Below are 23,082 nucleotides of genomic sequence, written 5' to 3'. Positions count from 1 at the left end.
GGCCAAATCTGGGACAATTTGAGCATCAAAATAAATAATGACAATTGTAGATCCTAAACCTGTAGGTATAACAGAAATCCAAGAGTCTATAGTGATATAAATAAACAAACAAAAAAAATGACAGGGACAAGAAAGCTCTTGGGTAGAGTGCCAACTAATAAATCGAAAAAGAATACGGAATTAAAAATCACCCTTTGGCAACCTTCAGAGTAGTCATGGATTCAGACAAGAATCATCATATTATCAGTCTTTCATGTAGGTGAAAGAAAGTTGGATAAGGAACAGAATGTTTATATAGTCTCAAAGTACCTCCTCAGAAAATAATTGTTCGGGACTTCTCTGGTGGCACAGTGGTTAAGAATCTGCCTGCCAATGCAGGGGACACGGGTTCAAGCCCTGGTCCGGGAAGATCCCACATGCCTCAGAGCAACTAAGCCCATTCGCCACAACTACTGAGCCTGCGCTCTAGAGCCCGCGAGCCACAACTACTGAGCCCGTGCGCCTAGAGCCCATGCTCCGCAACAAGAGAAGCCACCGCAATAAGAAGCCCGTGCACCGCAACGAAGAGTAGCCCCCGCTCACCGCAACTAGAGAAAGCCCGTGCGCAGCAACAAAGACCCAGCACGGCCAAAAATAAACAATAAATAAATTTATTTTAAAAAATATTTCTTAATTATACTATTTAATAATAAAACATACTTAAAATTAATTAACTTTACAATACAGAAGCCTGGCAGACATACTCTCCACCAAGAAACAAAAGACATCACTAATGGGACAAATCAGTATCGTGTGTCTCCTGATATGAAACACTGATATGAGCCCAGGTCACTTCTGTGATATTCATGCTAAAAATGCATAAATCATGAGGAAACACCAGACAAACTCCAGTGAGGGGCATTCTACAAATGATGTGTAGAAATGTCAAGGTCATAAAAAACAAGAAAGACTGAGGAACTGTTTCAGACTGAAGTGGAAGGAAGAGAAACAGTAAGCCCATGACCCTGATTAGATGCTGGTCTTACAAAGGACATAACTGGGACCATCAGTGAAGTGTGACTGGAGTCTGCGGATTACACGGTGATACCAGATCGATGTTAACTTCCTGATAGGACAGTGTCTGTGTACTTAAGAAATAATGGGTAATGGGACACCATGTCCATAACTTATTCTCAAAAGGTTCAGAAATGTTAACCATTTCTGAGTGATGGGTACCTGGGAGCTCTATGTACTCTTTCTACAAAATTTATATGTATAAGAAATTATTTCTAAAAAAAGTTAAAAAAAATAAGAGGAAGGAGAAAGCAAAGTAGTTCTATGATATCCTCCTCATTAACTGGCAGATTACCCATGCTGTACTAAATTTAACTCCTCTCTGGGACATAACTACTATTTAAGGCCCATCTACTTCCTGTGAAGTCAGGACTGGATCTCCCCTCCTCTGCAGTGCAGACAGGAATGGATTGTCTTTTCAATAAAAGTTCTAAGTTAACTGAATGTCTATATATTAAAAGGAAGAAAAAAATCTTGACTCCTACCTCACCTCATACATAAACCTCAATTCCTGATAGACCGTAGATCTAAATTTAAAAGATAAAATAATAAAACTTCTAAAAATAATATGAGGTTATCGTCACAATTTTGTGGGAGATAAAGATGTCTTAAATAGCACAAAAAAAGCACCACCATTCCAGCAATTCCACTTCTGGGCATTTATCCTGAAAAAACAAAAACACTAACTTGAAAAGATATATGCACCCTCATGCTCATGGAAGCAAGCTAAGTGTCCACTGATGGATGAATGGATAAAGAAGAGGTGATGATACACATATACAATAGACTATTATACAGCAATAAAAAAAAAAATTTTGCCATTTGTGACAACATGGATGGCTCTTGAAGGCATTATGCTAAATGAAATAAGTCAGACAGAGAATGACAAATACCATATGACCTCACTTGTATGTGGAATCTAAAAAAAAGAAAACACAAAAAAACAGAACTCATAGATACAGAGAAGAGATTGGTGGCTGCCAGAGGTGGGAAGTGGGGGGAAGTGTAATAGGTAAAGGGGGTCAAAAGGTACAAACTTCCAGTTATAAAATAAATAAATCATGGGGATATAATATACAGCATGGTGATATAGTTAATCATACTGTATTTTATATTTGAAAGTTGCTAAGAGAGTATATCTAAAGCGTTCTCATCACGAGAAAGAAAATATTTTATAACTATGTATGGTGACAGATGTTAATGAGATATTGTGGTGATTGCACAACATATACAAATATCAAATCATTATGTTGTACACCTGAAACTAATATAATGCTATGTGTCAATTAGACTTCAATTTTTAAAAAGCACTAACCATAAGGGAAAAGACTAATAAATTAGACTTCATTAATATAAAAATTTATGTTCATCAAAATGCACCATTAGGAATATGGAGATATTTGCCATACACATATCTGACAAAGTATATTAAACCAGAATATGTAAGAACCCTATAAGTCAATAAAACATGGAAAAAATTTAAAACTGACAAGGCAGTTTCTTAACAGGAAAAATATATCAACAGCAGAGAACACCCTAATGCCAACAGGCATATGAAAAGGTGATCACTTTAATTATTAGGGAAATGCAAATTAAAACCACAATGAAATACTACTATATCCCCAGAAGAATAGGTAGAAATTTTAAGATACCCTATATTGACAAGGATGTGGAAAGCTCTCATATACTGCTAGGGAAATGTGATAAATCTGACATTATGTATTAACACTGAAAACATGCATAACCTACGACCCAACAATTCCAATCCTAGCTACATCGCCAACAAAAATGTATACATACAAGAATGTTCATAGCAATCTTACTTCTAACAGCCCCAAACTAGAAGCAACCCAAATGTCCACCATTAGTATAATGAATAAGTAAATTGTGGTATATCCCTGCAGTGGGATACTACATAGCAAAGAAATACTAGACTGTTAACACACAACACAATGAATCCCACAAACATGACATTGAGAAAAACAAGCTATCACAAAACAGTATGATGCATGATTCCAACAAGCAGGCACAACAAATCTAGGATGACAGAGAGAAGAAGAGTGGTTCCTTAGGAGATGTTTAACCACCAAAAGAGGGCATGAGGGAGGCTTCTGAGGCACTGGTAAAGCCTGCAAAGTGTTCACAGTGTAAAACGCCATCAAGGCTCAAAAACCATAATTTGTGCACCTGCCAGAACATAATATTATATTTTATTTTAAAAATTTACCTCAACAATGAATAAACGTGTACAATGTCATACAAAAAAATAAAAAGAAATAAAATTAAAATTTACCCCCCAAAATCTACTCATTCTGTCAGCTCACTGCAGCATTCCATGGTGGAAACTCTTATCTCCACTGGTCTGAAAGGCCAGTGAGCCAGACTCTCTCCTGTTTCCTTCCTCTAACTCCTTTGCTAGTTTACCTCCGGCTACAACCCTTGGAAGTGGACCTGACCCAAAGCTCAGCACACAACTGCTCTCGCTTCACAGCATCTGCCCTGGGGGGCTGGTCCACAAGCATGGCTTCCACCAGTGGGTCAGTAACACTTGTCCTTCTGTCCATTCCAACTGCCATGCCAATATTCCAGCAGAGGAGGGGGCAACAGCATTCCCTGCACATGTGTTTCTTTTCTTTCTTCACCCGTAAACTATGGCAGTGGTTTCCTAACTGATTTTGCTTTTGGTATTTTCCACCTCCCATTCACATGTCAAACTCAACTTCCTAAACTGCTCTTTTAAACACATCATCCACCTGCTCGTGAAAATTAATCCAAACTATGGATAAAATTTATCTCCTAAAGCTGCAGTCAAGTCCATCACAATCTACTTTCTAACTACATCTCTAGTCTTGTCTCTTACTAGCCACTTACCTGCTCTAATTAAAAACCGTCTACAAAAAAAATTTTTTTTGCAAAACCCATCATCCAGATTCCTGTTCCAATGCACTTCCTCATCGTATTCCTCAGCCTGGAATATTCTTTTCTCTCCTCTATACCTGCCTACTCTCTATTCATGACCTGTATCTCACCTCATCTACTTCAGTCCATGTTTATCATTACTTATAATACTGCTGCCTATTATTACTCACTTGGTACTTAATCTTTACCACTGAGTTACATGTTTTATGTAAATGACTAAAATCCTCACAGCAAAGGACAATGGTTTATAACTCTTAGATATATTAAAACAAATGCTTAATAAATAGAGGTGGTGGTGTGGTGCTAATGATCAACCAGTAATTTGAAGAGAGTTTTAAAAGTTAAAAAAGTAGATAGCCTCTTACCAGCTTCAAGCTGAATTGGTGTTTTTTCTTTATTATCGTAATATTTTGGCTTATTTACCCATACTTAATAAATACTGGAATCAGCTGAACAGATGCAAAAGGACTACTACTAGGAAAGTCATGGAGTTCTGGAAAAAGCAGTCCTTGCAAGAGGAGACTGTCTGCCTAACACGTGCCACGTGGGAAAGAAGTGTCCGACCTGACTGTGAGCAGAAGCATGTGAGCTGTAATTCAACAGACTACCGAGTCACTGCTGGCAGGCAAAATGTCTTTGTTCACTCCATCACAAAAGTACTCCACCTAAAGCAGTATCGGTCAGAAGGTAACCACTTGCATTAATAGGTTAACAGATGAGTGAATGGACACAGGGCTGGCACTAAACTTATGGAACTTTATTAATTTGAGGCTACCAATTCATGCACTGTGTCTGATACAGGTTTGCGCTTCCCAATAGGCAACTGGACGTATAATGTTTTTGGTAATGCATGCAATTAGAACAACTTTTTAAAATTATTCTTAGGAGCTTAAAATTAGAACACTCATTTACTTAGTAGTATATTACACACAGGTGGGTTTTTTGGATTTGTGGGTTTCTTAAACTCCATATGAATGTTCTAAATGTAAATGGCAACCATTCCTACATGAACAAATAAAATAATAAGATGCTTAGGGCTAATTTTATTATTTTCTATTAAACTAAAATAAAGAATAACTATTTTTAATTATTAAATTATATATTATATATTTAGAAAGAGAAATTGATCATTTCTATCTTTGCTTTAGGAAAAAAAACTCAGTCCTATTTTCTGTTCTTTGTATCCAAATGTCTTTTTATCACACATAAAAAGTAAATAATGCACCTTTAGAGTATCCACTAAAGCAAATTTTTAAAATAATTACAATTACCGTCTCCATTCTCTCACCTTCAGTTATTATTCGGCTGTCTTTACCATCTGTGCTGTCAATACCTGTTGACTATGCAATGGGCCTGTATGAAGGAAAACACAGAGAACAGCACATGCAGAAGATGACAACAGGAGGAAACAAGTCAGGGCCATACCTGGGTTATTGTTAACACTGCTTTTGGGTGGCTTCTGAACTGGTTTGGGAAGCGTAGATTCAGTCAAAGCTTTGTTAGCGACAGCTTGCTGGGCCTTCTTTATACTGCTCCCTTCGGATTCCCATGTCTGCTCCCCAAGACTCAGCTGCACTGAGAACATCTTGGAAAAACATACAGAGACAAAGAAAACATTGAAATTTTTCAGAAAATAAAGTGTGCTGTCTGAGAGAAAAATAGATACACCACAGAATCAAAATTTTAGAGCTAGAGTTGAGCTTACAGATCATTTGCAACAAAAATCTTATTCTAACTAGTGAACGAATTTTAAGAGATTGTGCCAAATTCGGTTCTATCCGAAGGCTTAACGGCAGCTCTAAGCGTACATGTTGGGTAGAATATATCAAGAAGAAATCGCTTCCCTAAATGGAATCATACTGTTAATGTCAGTCAAATAGTCCTCAAAAAAGCAGAATAAGAACAAAGAGTAAGAGAAACTATACGAGAATCCAAAAGGTCCTGTCTCTGTAACTTTTACAAAATCTAATTCCTTAAACTTTATACTTAGCACAATCTAGTCAGTGAGTCAGGAAATCCAATTAAATATTCTGTCACCAAGGAACTCTCAATCCTCCACAACCAACCTTTAACCAGTCACCAAATTCAGTCAATTTTAACCTCATGAATATTTCTCAAATCTCCTTCCTCTCTCTGCCAGTGACACTGCTGCACTAGATACAGTCTTTCATCATCTTAGCTTAGATATAATAATCTCCCAACTGACTGCTGCTAAATCGAACTATCTTTTGAAAACTCAAATCCAATTGCATCACTCCAAACACCACCAGGTTAAAAACCTTCGATTGTTCCCCTTGTAACATGGCACAAAGGAGCCACCTGTCCATCTTCATTTCACACCCACCCTTCCCCTTGCACATCCTAACGTTCCATTTACACCAGATTTCCATATGCATTCAAAAACCTATTGTTCACCTTTAAAATTTAGGATCAGTTACAGGATACACATACAATCCGCTGTTTTACTCCACAGACAGCTTACTACTTTGTAGGAATACAAAGTATGAACCTCAAAATACTTATGAATTATGAAGAAATAAATGTCTTTGCAGGAAAGAACTCAGGTAGAAAATACCTTTAACAACAGAGTGATTAAAGTTAGCATCATCAATAATCATTCAAAGGGACATCATGTGCCTCCTGATATGATGCAATGAGAAGTATGTAGCATTCTCGGCTAAAAATGTTTACCCTGAATCTAATCATAGGGAAACAATCAGGCAGATCTGGGTTATGGTATATTCTATAAGACAACTGACCTAAACTCTTCAAAACTGTCAATATTATGAAAGAAAAAACCAAACAAAAGAATGCAAGGGGGCTGTCCTAGATTAAAGGATGCTGAAGAGACATGATAGGGTGTAATAAAGTACAATGTATGATCCCTGACTGGATTCGTACTGGGAAGAAAAGTATAAAAGGCATTTAGAGAACAACCAGGGAAATTTGACTATAGGCTATAATGTACTAAACAAACTCAGTCAAGTTTAAATTTCTTGAGTGATTATAGTACTATGGTTATGAAGAAGAATGTCTTTGGTCTTACAAGATAGATATACAAGTATTTAAGGGTAAAATGTCATGATGGTTAAAATTTATTTTCAAATTGTTCAAGGAAAAAGTATGTATTTATACAGAAGGAGCAAGAAAAGTAAATGTAGCAATGCAGTAAATAACTTAATGATTAGTAAATCTGAAAGATCCATTATACTGCTCTTTCAATTTTTCCTGTAGGTTTTCAATTTTTCAAAATACAGAGTTGAAAATATTTATAATCATTTGAAATTCAAAATATGTACATATCTATTAAAAGCGAATAATTTTTCTTTTATTCTGATTCAGTTTAAAATTTTTACCAAAAACATATCTTTAATTCATTTACCCAATTTTAAAATGATTTTTCAATGACTAGGTCTTTTGGCTTTCAAATTACAGTATATAACAAAGAACTCTGCCACAAAGAATACATTATCTCTCCCATTCTCCTCAAAATCAGTTCATGCTCCAGAATGTTCCATCCATTATTCTTCCATTAATTCAGGTTCAAAACCTCAATAGCTTCTTTGTTTATCCTTGCTTTCCTAAGACTTATTTAACAACACCTCAGAACTGTTCCTTGCTATTTCTGTTGTCACCACCTTAGTCTAAAGCCCCTATAAACTCAGATTTCCTGCCTCCTAATCTTCCAGATGTCATCACTTTCCCAGTCTTACTGGCCAGACACCTTTGAATGGTCTTCCTTGTCTGCTCCATTTCTCTCTGCATTCTCCCCCTGCATCCAGCTGATTCAACTTCAAAAATATTTTTCAGATCTGCCCTTTCTTTGTAATGTTTGCCAATGTCTTAGTGAAGAGTATCAATGTATCCCTCTCCTAAATTACTACAAGACCATCCTAATATCACTCCTTTAACATAAGACTTTCCCATTCAAACTATCCTTCTTGGGAATTCCCTGGTGGTCCAGTGGGTTAGTACTCCGCACTTTCACTGCTGAGGCCTGGGTTTGATCCCTGGTTGGGGAACTAAGATCCCACAAACCGCGCCATCACCAACATGAATATTCTATAAAATGCAAATGTATCCAAGTCTATCCTCTGCTTTTCTGAAACCTCTTAAGAATCCCACTACATTGTACACCTAAAACTAGTACAACATTTTATGTCAATTATATCTCAATAAAACTGGAGAGAAAAAAAAGAGTCCCACTACAATAAAAATTTTATAATTTTGAGTAGGACTCCTGGGACATACTGTTTATGAGCTGAAGTCACAATCCACCATTTACTATGTGTAACATTAGGGAAGTTAATTCTTTCCTTCTGTTTTCTTACTTCTTTAGTGAAAGTGGGGTAATAAGAACACAGAGAATGGTTGTGAAAATTAAAACAAAATTGTGTAGATGCCCCCATTTGAAATGTAGAGATTGTCAAACTGGATAAAAAAACAAAATCCAACTGTATGCTACCTTCAACTATAAAGACACATGGTTTAAAAGCAATGGGATAGGGCTTCCCTGGTGGCGCAGTGGTTGAGAATCTGCCTGCCAATGCAGGGGACACGGGTTCGAGCCCTGGTCTGGGAGGATCCCACATGCCGCGGAGCAGCTGGGCCCGTGAGCCACGATTGCTGAGCCTGCACGTCTGGAGCCTGTGCTCCGCAACAAGAGAGGCCACGATGATGAGAGGCCTGCGCACCGCGATGAAGAGTGGCCCCCGCTTGCCGCAGCTGGAGAAAGCCCTCGCACAGAAGCGAAGACCCAACACAGCCATAAATAAATAAATTAAGAAAGAAAGAATCCTGGTCAAAAAAGGTGATGATTTAAAAAAAAAAAAAAAAAGCAATGGGATAGAAAAAACTATATCATGATAACATAAAGCAATGAAAGGTCAGAATGGTTATATAAATATCAGACAAAGTAGATTCCAGAGCAAAGACTACTACCAGTGATAACAAAGGTCATTTCATAATGATAAAGGGGCTAGTTAATCAAGAAGAGGATTAACAATCTTAAACACTTGGGTGACTTATAACAGAGTTTCAAAATACATGAAGCAAAAACTAACAGACTGCAAAGAGAAATAAAGAATCCACAATTAAAGTCAGAGATTCAATACCTCTCTCCCAATAATTGATATAACAATGACCAAGCAGGCAACAGGAGGAATATAGTAGACCTGAACAACACTATCAACCAACATAACCTGATTGCAATGTTTTTAAAACACTCTACCCAAGAAGAGCAAATATACATTTGTTCTCAATTTCTCACAAAAAATTTACCAAGACAGACAATATTCTGGACCATAAAGCAAGTCACAACAAATTCTAAGGAGTCAAGTGATGAACAGTATGCTCTCCGACCACAATGGAATTAAATTAGAAAATAATAACAGAAAGATCTCTGGAAAATCTCCAAATATTTCGAAGCTACATAACACATTTCTAAATAACCTATGGGTAAAAGAAGAAACCAAGGGGAAAATAGAAAGTATTTTAAACTGAATGAAAATGAAAACTCTACGTTTCAAAAGATGACACTGCTAAAACAGTACTAAAGGGAAATTTCTAGCACTAAATGCCTACACTAGAGAAGAAGTAAGGTCTCAAGTAAGTTAACTTCAGCTTTAATCTAAAGAAACCAGAAAAAGAGTAAATCGAACCTGAGGTAAATAGGAAAAAACATAATAAACGTAAAAGCAAACATAAGAAAATAAATATAGAAAAATAATAGAGAAAAAAAATCAATAAAACCAAAAGCTGGTACTTCGCAAAGATCAATAAAATTTGTAAACCTCTGTGCAGACTAATCATGAAAAAAAGAGAAGCCACAAATTACCAGTATCAGGAATGAGAGAGGTGACATCACTACAGATTCTTAAAATATTAAAAAGAAACAAGGGAATATATTTTTTAACAGCTTTATGCCAATAAACTCAACAACATAAGTTCTTAAAAGCCACAGTTACTAAAGCTCATTCAAGAAGAAACAGGTAACCTGAACAGCATTATACATGTTAAGGAAATTCAATCTGTAATTTAAAATCTTTCCACAAAGAAAACCCCAGACCCAGATGGTTTTGATGATAAATTCTACCATACATTTAAGAAAGAAATAATGCCAATTTACAAAAACTCTTCCCAAAACTTGAATCAGAAGGAACACCTCTCAACTTATTCTATGAAGCTAGCATTACCTTGATACCAAAACCAGAATAAGATACTACCAGCGAAAACAAAATAAAACTACACACCAATACCTCTCATAAAGATAAACATAAAAATCCTTAACAAAATATTAACAAATGGAATCTATCAATATAGAAATGAGATAATACTTTATAATCAAGCATTTTATCCCAGGAAGGCAAGGGTTGATTCTACATTTGAGAGTCAATCAATGTAACTCACAATACTAAGAGATTAAAAATGGAAAAATCATATGACCATCTCAATCAATGTAGAAGAACCATGTGACAAAAACCAAGATCTATTCATGTTAAAACTCTCAGCAAAAAAAAATAATAATAAAAAAATAAAATAAAGAAGAATTTCCTCAATCTGATTAAAGGCATCTACAGAAAAAGCTACATCTAAAATCACAATTAATGAAGAAAAACTGAATGACTGCCCATAAAGTCAAGTTAGAGATATCTGCTCTCACTACTTTTATTCAACATTGCACTGTAAGTTCTAGCCAATGCAATTAGGCAAGAGAAATAAATAAAAGACATTCAGATTGGAAAGTAAGATTTAAAATTGTCTTTATTTACAAATAGGCTGTGGGACACCGACCAGAATCTTAAAAAAAAAAAAAGAAAGAAAAAGGCTACTAGAACTAATAAGTGAGTTTAGCAAGACTGCAAGATGCTAGATCAATATAGAAAAATCAGTGTATTTTTGAAGACACAGATATAGAAAACAAACTAGTGGTTACCAGTAGGGAGTGGGGAAGGGGTAATGTAAGGATGGGGGAGTGGAAGGTACAAACTACTGGGTGTAAGATAGGCTCAAGGATGTATTGTATAACATGGGGAATATAGCCAATATTTTGTAATAACTGTAAATGGAAAGTAACCTTTAAAATTGTATCCAAAATTTTTAGAAAAAAAATTTTAATGTAATATAAAAGTAATCTGATATATTTCTCTCTCTTCTAAATTCTTAGGCACTGTGCAGAGTCCCTATATTAGAGAGGCAGTTATTTTTACCACTATTTCACAGTATCAAAGAAAGTTAACCTACAATGGAAAAAGTAGGAATTTTCTGATTTCTGTATTCGCACTTTTATTCTACATACTCTCATACATGTATATTTATACACAAATGTTATACATATATTTCAATGCTTTAATATGTATAAAATAAAGTATATAAAACAGAAAAATATCAGTGTATTTTTATACACTAGCAATGTTTAATAAGAATTATAAATTGAAATTTGAAAAACAATACCACTTAAAATAGCATCAAAAATATGAAATAGAGATAAACCTAAAGATGAGAAATACCTGTCCACTGAAAACTACAAAATATTGTTGACAGAAATTAAAGAATATCTAAATAAATAAGAGATACTCTGTTGATAGGTTGGAAGACTCAGTTTTTCTAACATATTAATTTTCCCCAAATTGAGCTATAAATTAATTGCAATTCTATCCAAAATCCCAGCAAGGTGCTTTATAGAATGGACATGCTGACTTTAAAATTCATATGAAAATGCAAAGGATGTTGAATAGCCAAAGCAATTCTGAAAATGAAGAACAAAATTAGAGGGCTGGTACTACCAGATTATAAAGCTACAGTAATCAAAACAGCATAGTATTTGCATAAAGATAGGAAAATAGACCAACAGAACAGAGTCCAGAAATAAACAAACATATATATGGACAGCTGATTTTTGACAAAGGTGCCAAGGCAATGCAGTAAGGAAAGGAAAATCTCTTCAACAACTGGACATCCATATGCAAAAATATATACATATATCTTGTTCCATAACTCAACATATATAAAAATTAACTCAAAGTGGCAATTAGACCTAAATATAAGACCCAAATGTAAAAACTTAAACTATATAACATCCAGAAGAAAGCACAGAAGAAAATCTTATGACCTTTAACGGGGCAAAGATTTCTTAGATATAATACCAAAAGCAAAAATCTATAAGAGAACAAATGGATAAACTGGAGTTCATCAAAATTAACAATTACTGCTCTTCAAAAGACAATGTTAAAAAAAGATAAGCCACAAAGAAGCGGAAATAATTGCAAAGCACATATCTAATAAAGGACTTGAATCCAGAGTATACAAAGAGAGGCATCACAGAAAACAGCAGAGTAGAAAGCTCCAATAAGGAACAGTGTCTGTCATATTATAAATACTCAATAGACATTTTACCAAGGATTTTTTAATCCTATATACAACTAACATGCAATGAGACAATTATCTGGGTACCTCCATCATCAACATAATTGCTGAAAATTTACAAATCATCATTCCATTATACTACACTAGAATAGGTATTATAGTTCTCAAATTGCAGATGAGAAAGCTGAGATTCTAAATTAGTTGTTCAAGGCCACACAAGCTGGATAATGCAGGGCAAAGATCATGCTTGGTAAATCTAGCAAGAATTTAAAAAAAAAAAAAAAAAAGACCACTTCGCTTCAAGGCCACTGGGTAATACTGCCTCCCTCAGTGATATCTATTCCAAAGTAAACCTTCTCAAAGTGTTAGTACGAGAGCAGTTTTCTTAACACTTAGCCGTGCACATACACAACTCATCAAAATAGGGAAATAAAGTAAAAAAAGAAAATACCACTTTATGTCATTCATGGCTCTCTTCCTTATACTCTATATTATAATAGTCTTCTGAGATTTGAGAAAATCAAAACAATTCATAGGAAAAATAAAGAACTGGATTTAGGTTCTTAAGAGATACAGCAATGTTATAGTAACTCACGTTAATATAAGGTGTAACAAATTACTTCAGAGTTCAATTAAAAAGTGAGTATAAAAACAAAAGGGGACAAGGCAAACATTAAAATATTTTTTATTTAGGGCTTCCCTGGTGGCGCAGTGGATAAGAATCCGCCTGCCAATGCAGGGGACACAGGTTCGATCCCTGGTCCGGGAAGATCCCACATGCCGCGGAGCAACTAAGCCCATGCACCACAACTACTGAGCCTGCGCTCTAGAGCCCGCGAGCCAAAACTACTGAAGTTCACGTGCCACAACTACTGAAGCCCGCGTGCCTAGACCCAGTGGTGCTCCGCAAAAAGAGAAGCCATCACAATGAGAAGCCCAAGCACCACAACGAAGAGTAGCCCCTGCTCACCGCAACTAGAGAAAGCCCGCGCGCAGCAATGAAGACCCTATGCAGCCAAAAGTAAATAAATAAATAAATAAATAATTTTTTTAATATATATATTTTTTATTTAATAGTCACACATTAAAAGTTCTACAAGTTGTTCACATTCTGTAAGACTCAATGGAGGAAAGAAGAAAGCATGTAGATAGATCACTACCTCCCATGAAGTGTGTATAAGAAGACAATTCTATACCACCCTGAAGACATTCATCTCTATCCTGTGTTTCTCAACTCTGGATGCACATCTGGGTTTTTTGAGAGCTTTAAAAAAATCCTGATGTCTAGGCCTCATCCAAGACCACTTAAATTAGAATTTCTGGGAGTGAGACTCAGGCATAAGTATTTTTTTAAATTTTAAAATCCCTTGGTGATTCCAATGAATAGCCAAGGCTGAAAACCACTACTGTAAGTGTGTGTGTGTGTGTGTGTGTGTGTGTGTGTGTGTGTGTGTGTGTAAAATATATATGCATATATATGGAAATTGCCATATAACTGGTTAATGTCCCAAGAAAATTAATGAGTTGGGCCTAGGTTTAAATTTTTCATGCCAGAGATAATCATTTATTTCATTAAAATACAGTTTATATCTCACTTAAAATACAGTTTATATCTCATTAAAATACGGTTTATATCTCACTTAAAACCACTGGTAGACATGCATAAATGCAAAGGACTTTGCTTTCCACAAAAAGGATCCAGACCTAGCCAATTAATATTAACAATAATTATTAACTAATACTATTTAGACTCATAAATACTATCTTTCATTCAAGAATATGCTAATTATTCTAGTACTCACTCTTTAAAAATGAGCAACAGGCTAAATGGTGTGGTCTGTGACCAAAGCACCCAGAGCAGTAGGTGTAGGTTGGCAAAGGGATCTCTAGATCTCCTTAAAACCCAAGGGAATCTGGGACTGTCTAGAAAAAAGAATGTGGACCACAACAAACCTGGTCCATTAGAAGGGGAATTTAATGACACAGAAGAAAGTTAAGGGAGGGGAGGGGAGAGAAAGCTGGAGGAATGACCTTGAATAGGTGAGAAGGGTTGGGATTTAGTACAGAAATAGAGGGGTTGGCCTCTACAAGTCGTTCATCTGTAACTCAGAAGGGAAGGCAGAGTTGGGATTTGGGTTGGGATTTTGCTAAGCATGTACTAACCAAGGGGGGAAGAGAGTTGAGGGTACATACAAAGCATATGGAATTTAAGCTAGATAAAGAAACATGTGAGGACTGAGGGAAGTAAGAAATAGTAAAAAGGTGGTGGAATCAATGGATTTGTGGTGTGGAAGGACTATTGAAGTCAGACTACTAGAGGGAATGAAATAGGTGTCAGAGACGAATGAATGCTTGAGATTATAATTATGGAGGGTCTTGCAGTTATTGGTAATGATAAAATCAAGAATGTGATCACAGGAATGAGTGGCTGAAGGAGAGTGGAAGACAAGATAATTGGAGACATGCAAGAAACTGAAATGTCAGCATGTTGGAACAACCATCATTTAGACAATGATATCATCAAAAATTAAAACAGGATGAGTATTGTAGAGAGTGAAAGTGAGCCGTGAGAAATGTGATGGAATCACCCAGAGGTCAGCAAATGACTACTGTGATGTTACATTGGGGGTTAGTCTATTAACATGAAATTCAAACCTGGGGGTCTATCTCAAGGAAGAATACCTGGAATTGGCCATGAGAAGCAAAGAGGACACATACTAGAGGAACCATGAACTGTAGAAGAATAAAATGTTTCTTACCCTAAATAAGCTCAGTCTCATACAATAATAATGACCAACAAATATCATGGTACCACAGCACAGTAACGACTACAACTAAGAAAGTCGGAACCTGCTGGAGGCCCAGCGGAAGGAGCAGAGAAGTTTCACAAAGGTTTGAAAGATGTGAGATGTGTGTTCAGACCTGAAAGATGTGAAAAAACATGAGACATTATAAGAAATGAAAACAGTTCAACATGATTAAGGGCAGAAAGAATGAGTATGAAATAGCTATGATTAACGGGAATGGAAGAGGATCAGGATATAAGACTAGACAGGTAGACCAAGGCCACTACCTTTTTCTCTGAACAAAAAATATTATGAACAAATTAAAGGGCTGCCCAGAAATCCTTCATAAAAGCCTCTAATATGGAATAAAATTGATGGATTTCAGTTTCATCTTATTTTCCTTACTTTGAAGGAGATGCTAGAAAACAAATAATCCTGTGCTTTATGAAGATTAACCAATTTTTAGAGAATCAATTGCTTCCACACTGTATACTAAAATTTATAATCATTATCATAATCTCCAATATCCAAGATTAAAAATGTGCCAAGGAAATCTGTGCACAACTGAGTTTTTAAAAACAGATTAATAGAGCTCAAACATAAATGCATTAGTCATAGATTTCTTTGCAACATGTATACGTAAAAACATATATGTATGAGGCTATATAAAAATATAAATCAATTTTCCATTTAAAAGAATATTATAACTGAATACATAGATAACAACAAAACTGGTATATACAAATTTTATAAATGGTGAATCTTAGAATTAAAAATCATATTGGAAAAGACATCTCACTAAGTAACTGTTGTTATATTTTACTCTGTATCCATTTTTCTGTTAGCAGTTACTATGTAATGGAAAAAGCACAGTACTTGCGAGCCACAGAATACATGTTCAAGCGCTGGCACTGGCACTCATGAACTATAAAGCAAGTTACTTAACTTTTCCGTGCCTGAGTTTCTTAAAAGGAAATCAAAAATCCATATCTCATGTGGTTTCATTAAGGTTTTTATGAAGTACTGTCTCTGAAAGAGCTCTGTAAACCATAATGAGCTACAAAATTGTTTAGTTACAGACTGCAAAATATTTTTAGTAGAGAACTAAGAGCCTTTACACCATCCACTACCCCCTCCCCCCCAAAAAGCACAATTAAAACCTGAGACGATAAATCTGATAGACTTTGATAAGCATGTCTCACCACCTCTCTTCAAAACCTTACCTTCGAATGAGCAGGCCCTCTTTCTTTCAGAAGTTTATACTGGGGTTGGACTCTATTGAAACGGGCTAACTCATTTACCAGACACATTGGAGTTTTCTCTTTGGGGTTTGCCATTTTATCTTGGAGAGAAGCTGTAAATAAAAAGGCTGTAAAGTTTTTGTGAAGAATGACTTTACAAAATGGAAGAAAAACTAGTTTTGACTTTTTTAGATTGAAATCAGATTGTATATTTGGATAAAATTATTTTAATGAATTTTATACAAAAATTTCAAATCACCTAAAGTCTTCCATTACATGCAACAGAAATATGTATCACATTTTCAACAATAAATTAAGGTAACTTTTTTTCCTAAGTACCTAAATTGCTCTCTATACATATATATATGATAACAGCATGCTTAAAGATTTAAAACAATATAAGATTATAATAATTTTTAATTGATCCTGTAACTTTCCTTTCCACTCAAGAAATTTTAGCATAAACACATAATTCTTATTCTTATTGCTATAAAACTAAATTTTATCTGCTTTTTCATCATTTGATCTTTCTTGTTTTCCTTCTCATTCTGAAGCAACATATTAATTGAAAAAGCTCTAGACTTGGGAAGCAAGTCCTAAGTTTAATTACTAGCTCTCCCAACTACTGTTTTTTAGTAACTTTTCTTTTTGTTTTTTTATTGAAACTTTGAAAAGAAGTAGAAAGAATAATTTAACAAATGACCATGCCCTTATCACCCAGAACTGAAATTAACACTTTCTATGTTTGCTTTGTCTTACTTTAAAAAAAAAAAAAGAAAAAACAGTATTACATTCCAGTTAAGTTCCCTTTATCTTTTCCAGAAACTACCACTATGTGAATTTAAAATATATCCCTCCAGGATATTCTAAAATACACTTATATGAATGCATGCATATCCATGAAAAAATACACAGTATTGATATATGTAGTTTTAGAGTTCACATAAATAGTAATATAATAAACATATCATTTTCACAATTTTCTTCACTTTTCATTATGTTTTGGAGAGTTAACTTACATAGATCCAGTGCATTACTTTTAACTGCTGTATAATTTCCATCACAATATTTTATCATAAATTTTTTAATCTTCTCCCCACTGATAGTAGACATTTAGATTGTTTCCAATTCTTCACTCTTACAAATTAAAACACGCTAGCAAACAGCACTCAGAAGGACTGTACCAAATTACCTTCCCCTGGCAGCATGAGAATTACTATTTCCCTTCAACCTTGAAAACATGCAGTATAGTCAGATATTTTAATCTCTGACAATTTGATGTTTGACAAAACTTTGTTTTTGATCATTTGGGTTTCCTCTTCTGGGAACTGCTTCCGTCCTTTTTTCTATTGACTATTTTATGCATAATATCAATCTTTTATGGTCTGGGCCTTTTCTGGCTTAGGAAATCCTTCCCTAACCTGAAATGTCTTAATAATTTTTACTTAAATTTACTAAGCCTACTATTCTTTACCTATAAAATAAGAGTAATAATCTATCCTATTTAACTAACTCACAGATTGTTATAAGGTTAAGATTTTTAAATGTATGGTATTTTAAATTCTACCACAATTATTATTACAGCTTCAGAATATTTTCCTAACACTACAGTATTTTATCCTGTATTTTTCCTTCATCTCATTTACAGACATATTTAACCGCTTTTTAGTTTTTCTTTCATCTCCCATTAATCAATGTTAAAAAACACTTTAAAACCCAAGCATAAAACATGCAAATGGATTACTTCCTGCTCAGTTAAACTGTAGTCACAATATATAGGGAATACATTAAATAAATGGAAATAGCTGATTTTAGGAACTTCATCTATAAACTTTCTATGGCAAGGTTTAATGTAGAAAACAGTATTCTTTTTAATACCCTCTACAGGACTAATAATTTGGTACAATAACTTGATCACAATCATTATGATTAAGAAATTATTTTATAACAATACTACACAAATACCTAATAAGGCATAAGTTTAAAAAAAAAAATCTAAGCAATCAACTGTAGGACCAATACAGCTGATAGCTAATTCTACAATTAAACCATTCTAAGTGGCTTACAAACCAAAAATAAATAAATAAATAAACCTAGTAATTATTACTTTTTGGAACAGCACAAAAAAGGCAAAGAATATTAGTCAAGAGAGGTTGAAGAAATCTGCATTTTACTTATTCCATTGTATATCATTCAAATAAACATTTTATAAACTGTACCAGAAAGTCAGTCATTACATAAAATACAAGGTGACCTGGTACTATAATCAGTTTTGGTCCTTGCATACCATGGCATTAAATACTCAAGTACAGTAGACAACACAGCTACCTGAATATCAAAAAGCAAAAGAAGAATGAAAATGAGAAAATACTGAAGGCTGGTAAAAATGAGTCAATTCTGCATAACACTAAAATAGCATTTATACTGCTACTATAACAATTTTCATAACTTAGTAATGCTGCATATTCATCTATTATGATGGAAAAAATATTAGGAGCATAGCAAGAATAATGTGACAATTTTACAGTATAAAAATTAATAGCCTAGGATTTAAATATGTTTAAATGTGATTAAAATGATAAGTTTATAGCTCTGTAAACTTGGTAAGAAAATCTGATCTAAATTCTTTAAAGGAAAGTGCTAATAACATGGTATTAAACTTATATTCCATTAATTCTAACTTTCTGCTTCATAAAAATAACATGAATCCAATAATGGACTCATGGAATCCATTAATGAAATCCCACAATGGATTTAATGTGTGATTTAAGTTTTGGTGTGAAAGGTGTGCAAAATACATGTAAAATCTCACTTTGATAAAACTTTATAACTAAAACCCAAACATTTAAAGTTGGTAAATTTAAAAATAATTAGTTCTCATTCATATGTTTTATTTTACAAAATGATTAAAATTTTATTTTCCATAGTTGTTCCTCTATTCAATCTGAAATCTTATTAGTATTAACTACTTGACAGAGATCAATGGTAGAGCAGTAATATCAAAATTAAACCAAAATTTTGACAAAATATCTACAAAATTATAAAACAAATTGGTCTATAAAAATTGGGATCTATCAACTTAATTTATATATTACTTTTTAGAAAAGTCAACAAGTACAAAAAGTGAGAAATATGTACACTGTTGCATAAGTATACATTTTCAAGAGACTTAAGAATGTCCTCAATGAAGCTATTTTGAAACAGGCTTCAAGTCAATTTGGTGGCTGGAATAGTAGATAAATAACTACTTAGAAGTAAATAAAATTAACGATAATGAATTTCACAATTCTAAAACTTTGCTTTTGAGAGAACAAATGCCATCTATTTAAGAGCCTGTTTTGGATATCTCTGCCACTGATTGATATCTACGTAACCTTGAGAAAGTACTTAAATCTCACTTTCCTGGACAGTAAAACAGAAATAATAGTTGTTTTTATATTAGTGGATTATGGTATTGGTTGAATGAAATGATGTAAGATACTATTAACAATAAGAATGCATTATTATTCTGCTTATAAGTAATCTGTTAAAGCACACTATCATCAAATATGCATACAGTGATATGATTTTATAAACTTTTTTCATGGTTTCCTAAGCTAAAATATTCTGAGTTAAAATGTTCGTTAGGATAAGTTGATTTTATTCATACAAATATACTTCTTTAATATTCTATAAAAAGCATGTATTTGTTATTATTTTTTCCACTGACTTACTATAACATATTAAGTTTGTTTCCACTGAAAAATCCCCAAGTGTGATATAAATTACACTTAAGATTTCTCATATTTTTGTTAGGGAATATTCTACCTTTATTGACATAAAATTTGTTTACATGTAACTCTCCGTAACTTTGATAAGTAACACTGGTAAAACAGCTATTCATAATAACAGGATCTGCACATTCAGCAAAACAGAGACATAACTCTTTTGAGATAGATTGTTTTTATATCTTTATAAAATGTCCTGGACTCTGTGGGACTTGAATCTTCAAAATATACCAAGATAATACAGTTCACAGTTTTCAATTAACAGGCAAAATCCCTGTTCCAAAGGAGCTCAGAGTCTGGTAGAAAAACAGACACACAAGAAACAAATACACTAAACTACAACATGAAAAGTTCTGTAGTAAGGCTGTTAGAAGGGACTCCTTAGGTGAACGGGGTGTTGAAAGGCAGGTTTCAAGAGGTGCTGATTAGATTAGTTAAGGAAAGTAGGCATTCACCAAGTTAGCAAGGAAGGAAGAGAGAAAGACAGTCCAGGCTTTTCCAGAGCACACATGCAGGAGAAACCACAATAAACACATCACATTCTGGCAAATGCAAGTAGATCATTAGCAGACTATAAATGCAAAATAGGATATAGCAGAAAAAACTGTGTGACCAGAATCCACGAAAACACCAAGTTTCCTAAGCCAGAACTTAGAGTAGCAACATTTTTAAGGTAGTTAAATCACGGCCAGAGCTGTTGCTAGTAAATCATAGTCTACCTCACCTGCCAAGGCAAGTCTCTCCACAGAAGAATCCGTTTCCATCCCTGGTCCCAGAAAATGACTTGGACACAGTTTCTATGTCTCTTTGCTGGCTCCCCTTTCCCTATTCCCTGCTATTGGAAGGGACTCTTCCTAATTCCCAAGTAAAATAAAAAGAAAGAAAACAGAGTCAAAAAAGCAAGGAATTTACCTTCCAAAGGTTCTTGCCTTCTAGCAGAAATATAACTGTCTGTCCATAGCTGTAACTAAAACAAACCTTATAACTTCAAATTAGACCATAACCTAAGGTGGTCCAAGCAAAATCACCATCCAAGGATCAAACTGCTGTATTATAATTGTCTGTTAATTAAGAAAAATTAAAGTTCCTATCTCATATAGACACAAAAATAAATTCCAAAAGTATTAAAATGAAGAATATAAAAATATGACAAAAGCACAAGAAAACTTGGCTAAATATCTGTCATAATCCTGTAACATAGAAGGCTCTTCTAGATAAGAAACCTAAAAGACATAATGGGATAAACTGACAGATTTAACAATACAAAAAATGTAAAACCTCTATAGAGCAGAACACACCATGAATGACACTAAAAAACAGTCAACAAACTAGGGAAGAAATACTTGTAACATGTGAAGAAAAACTGAAGAGGATAAAAATAAAGTCCATAAAATATGAAGATGACATAAATCAATTTTTTTAAAAAATCCAACAGAAAAAAATGTACAATCAATTCATATAATGTATTGAGTAAACACATCTGTTCAAAAAGCTAGTGTTAAAAGAAATAAAAATTTGAATTCCAATGAGATAAAATTTACCCCATTAGACTGATAAAATGAAAAAAAAAATCATATAAGTATTGACAAGGATGTGTGAAAATGGGTGCAAATTCTATTGATACAAACATAAATAAGTACACATTGTTTGGCAGGCAATCTGGGAATATTGATTAAAGTTTTTCAATTGCATCTATCTTTAAAACAGAAATTGTACGTTTAGGTAATTCATACTGCAGGAGGACTCGCGTAAGATACACAATGACAACCTACATAGCAAGACTGTAATTGCAAGAGCTCTAAACAACCTAAATATTTATCCATCAATAATTGACTGGCTACCTAAGCTACGATGGACGATGCAGCTTTGAAAAAAGAATGAGGTAGTAACATGGGAAAACATTACAAAATGTTGAATGAAAAAAGCTGTAACAGCTCTTTGTCTAATCTTATTTTTATTTTCTTTAAATCAAACGTGCATGCATTAAAGAAGCGGGGCTGGCAGCAGGGGGGTGTCCACTTTCTGCTTTGAAGTACTGCATTGTTTTACCTTTTTGTTTTTACTTTTTTTGAATATGCGTAACTTTTATACCTAAAAAATTATTTTACAAAGCCATACCAAATGTTGGAAACAGTTTACAGTGGTAAGTCTTAGACTCTTAATTACTGTTGTCCTTTCTAAAGTATGTACCAAGGTTCTGACAGAAAGAAGATGCCCAAGGACCTGATTCAAAGCAGACCATAGTGTCACGCCTACAATCTCTGACTTTTCCAAGTGAAGCCACCTTGGGATTTAAACACTGCTAAAACATAGTATGGCCTTACCAACATTTGGTACGGTCAGTCTCCTTAACTCTAGCCATTCTAATTGGTGTGTAATGGTCAGTCTCCTTAACTCTAGCCATTCTAATAGGTGTGTAATAGTATCTCACTGTGGTTTCAATTAGCATTTCCCTCAAAACTAATAATGTTGAGCATCTTTTCATTTGTTTATATGTTATCTACATATATATACATATATGAAGTACAGTGTCTATCTGAATATTTTTAATTAGGTCATTTCTTTTTCTTCTTGTTTTATCTGAGGAGTTCTTTGTATATTCTAAATACAAGTCATTAATCAGGAATATGCTTGGCAAAAAATTTTTCCCAGTATGTGGCGTCTCTTTTCATTCTCTTACCAGAGTCTTTCAAAGAGCAGGCTTTAATTTTAATAATGTCTAATGTATCAATTTGTTCAGTTATAGATTGTGCTTTTGGTGCTGTATCTAAGAAATCATTACCTACCTGAGGTCTCAAAGATTTTCTCCTGTGTTTTCTTCTAGAAGCTTTAGGTTGCAAAGTTAGGTCTCTGAACCATTTTGAATTAATTTTTCTACATGGTGCAAAGTATGGATTAAATTTCATTTTTTGTATATTGATATCCAATGTTCAAGCGCTATTAGTGGAAAAG

General features: G+C 34.1%; 1 protein-coding gene across 1 annotated transcript in view; it reads right to left on the bottom strand.

Annotated features, from left to right (window-relative positions):
• The window catches only part of STAU2 (staufen double-stranded RNA binding protein 2), a 286,094-nt gene that overhangs the window by 238,333 nt on the left and 24,679 nt on the right, over nucleotides 1–23,082 (bottom strand). Inside the window, exons 3-5 of the mRNA XM_082364073.1 lie at nucleotides 20,855–20,984; nucleotides 16,346–16,491; nucleotides 5,398–5,557 (exon numbers count right to left, since the gene is read on the bottom strand). Coding sequence (XP_082220199.1) covers nucleotides 5,398–5,557; nucleotides 16,346–16,491; nucleotides 20,855–20,894 — 346 coding nt within the window. The 5' untranslated portion in view covers nucleotides 20,895–20,984. The remainder of the gene's footprint in view (nucleotides 1–5,397; nucleotides 5,558–16,345; nucleotides 16,492–20,854; nucleotides 20,985–23,082) is intronic.

Source organism: Balaenoptera borealis (assembly GCF_965194805.1).
Source record: "Balaenoptera borealis genome assembly, chromosome: 17".
Lineage (NCBI taxonomy): Eukaryota > Metazoa > Chordata > Mammalia > Artiodactyla > Balaenopteridae > Balaenoptera > Balaenoptera borealis.
Note: the sequence above shows the minus strand (reverse complement) of the source record. Positions and strands in the feature narration are given on the sequence as shown.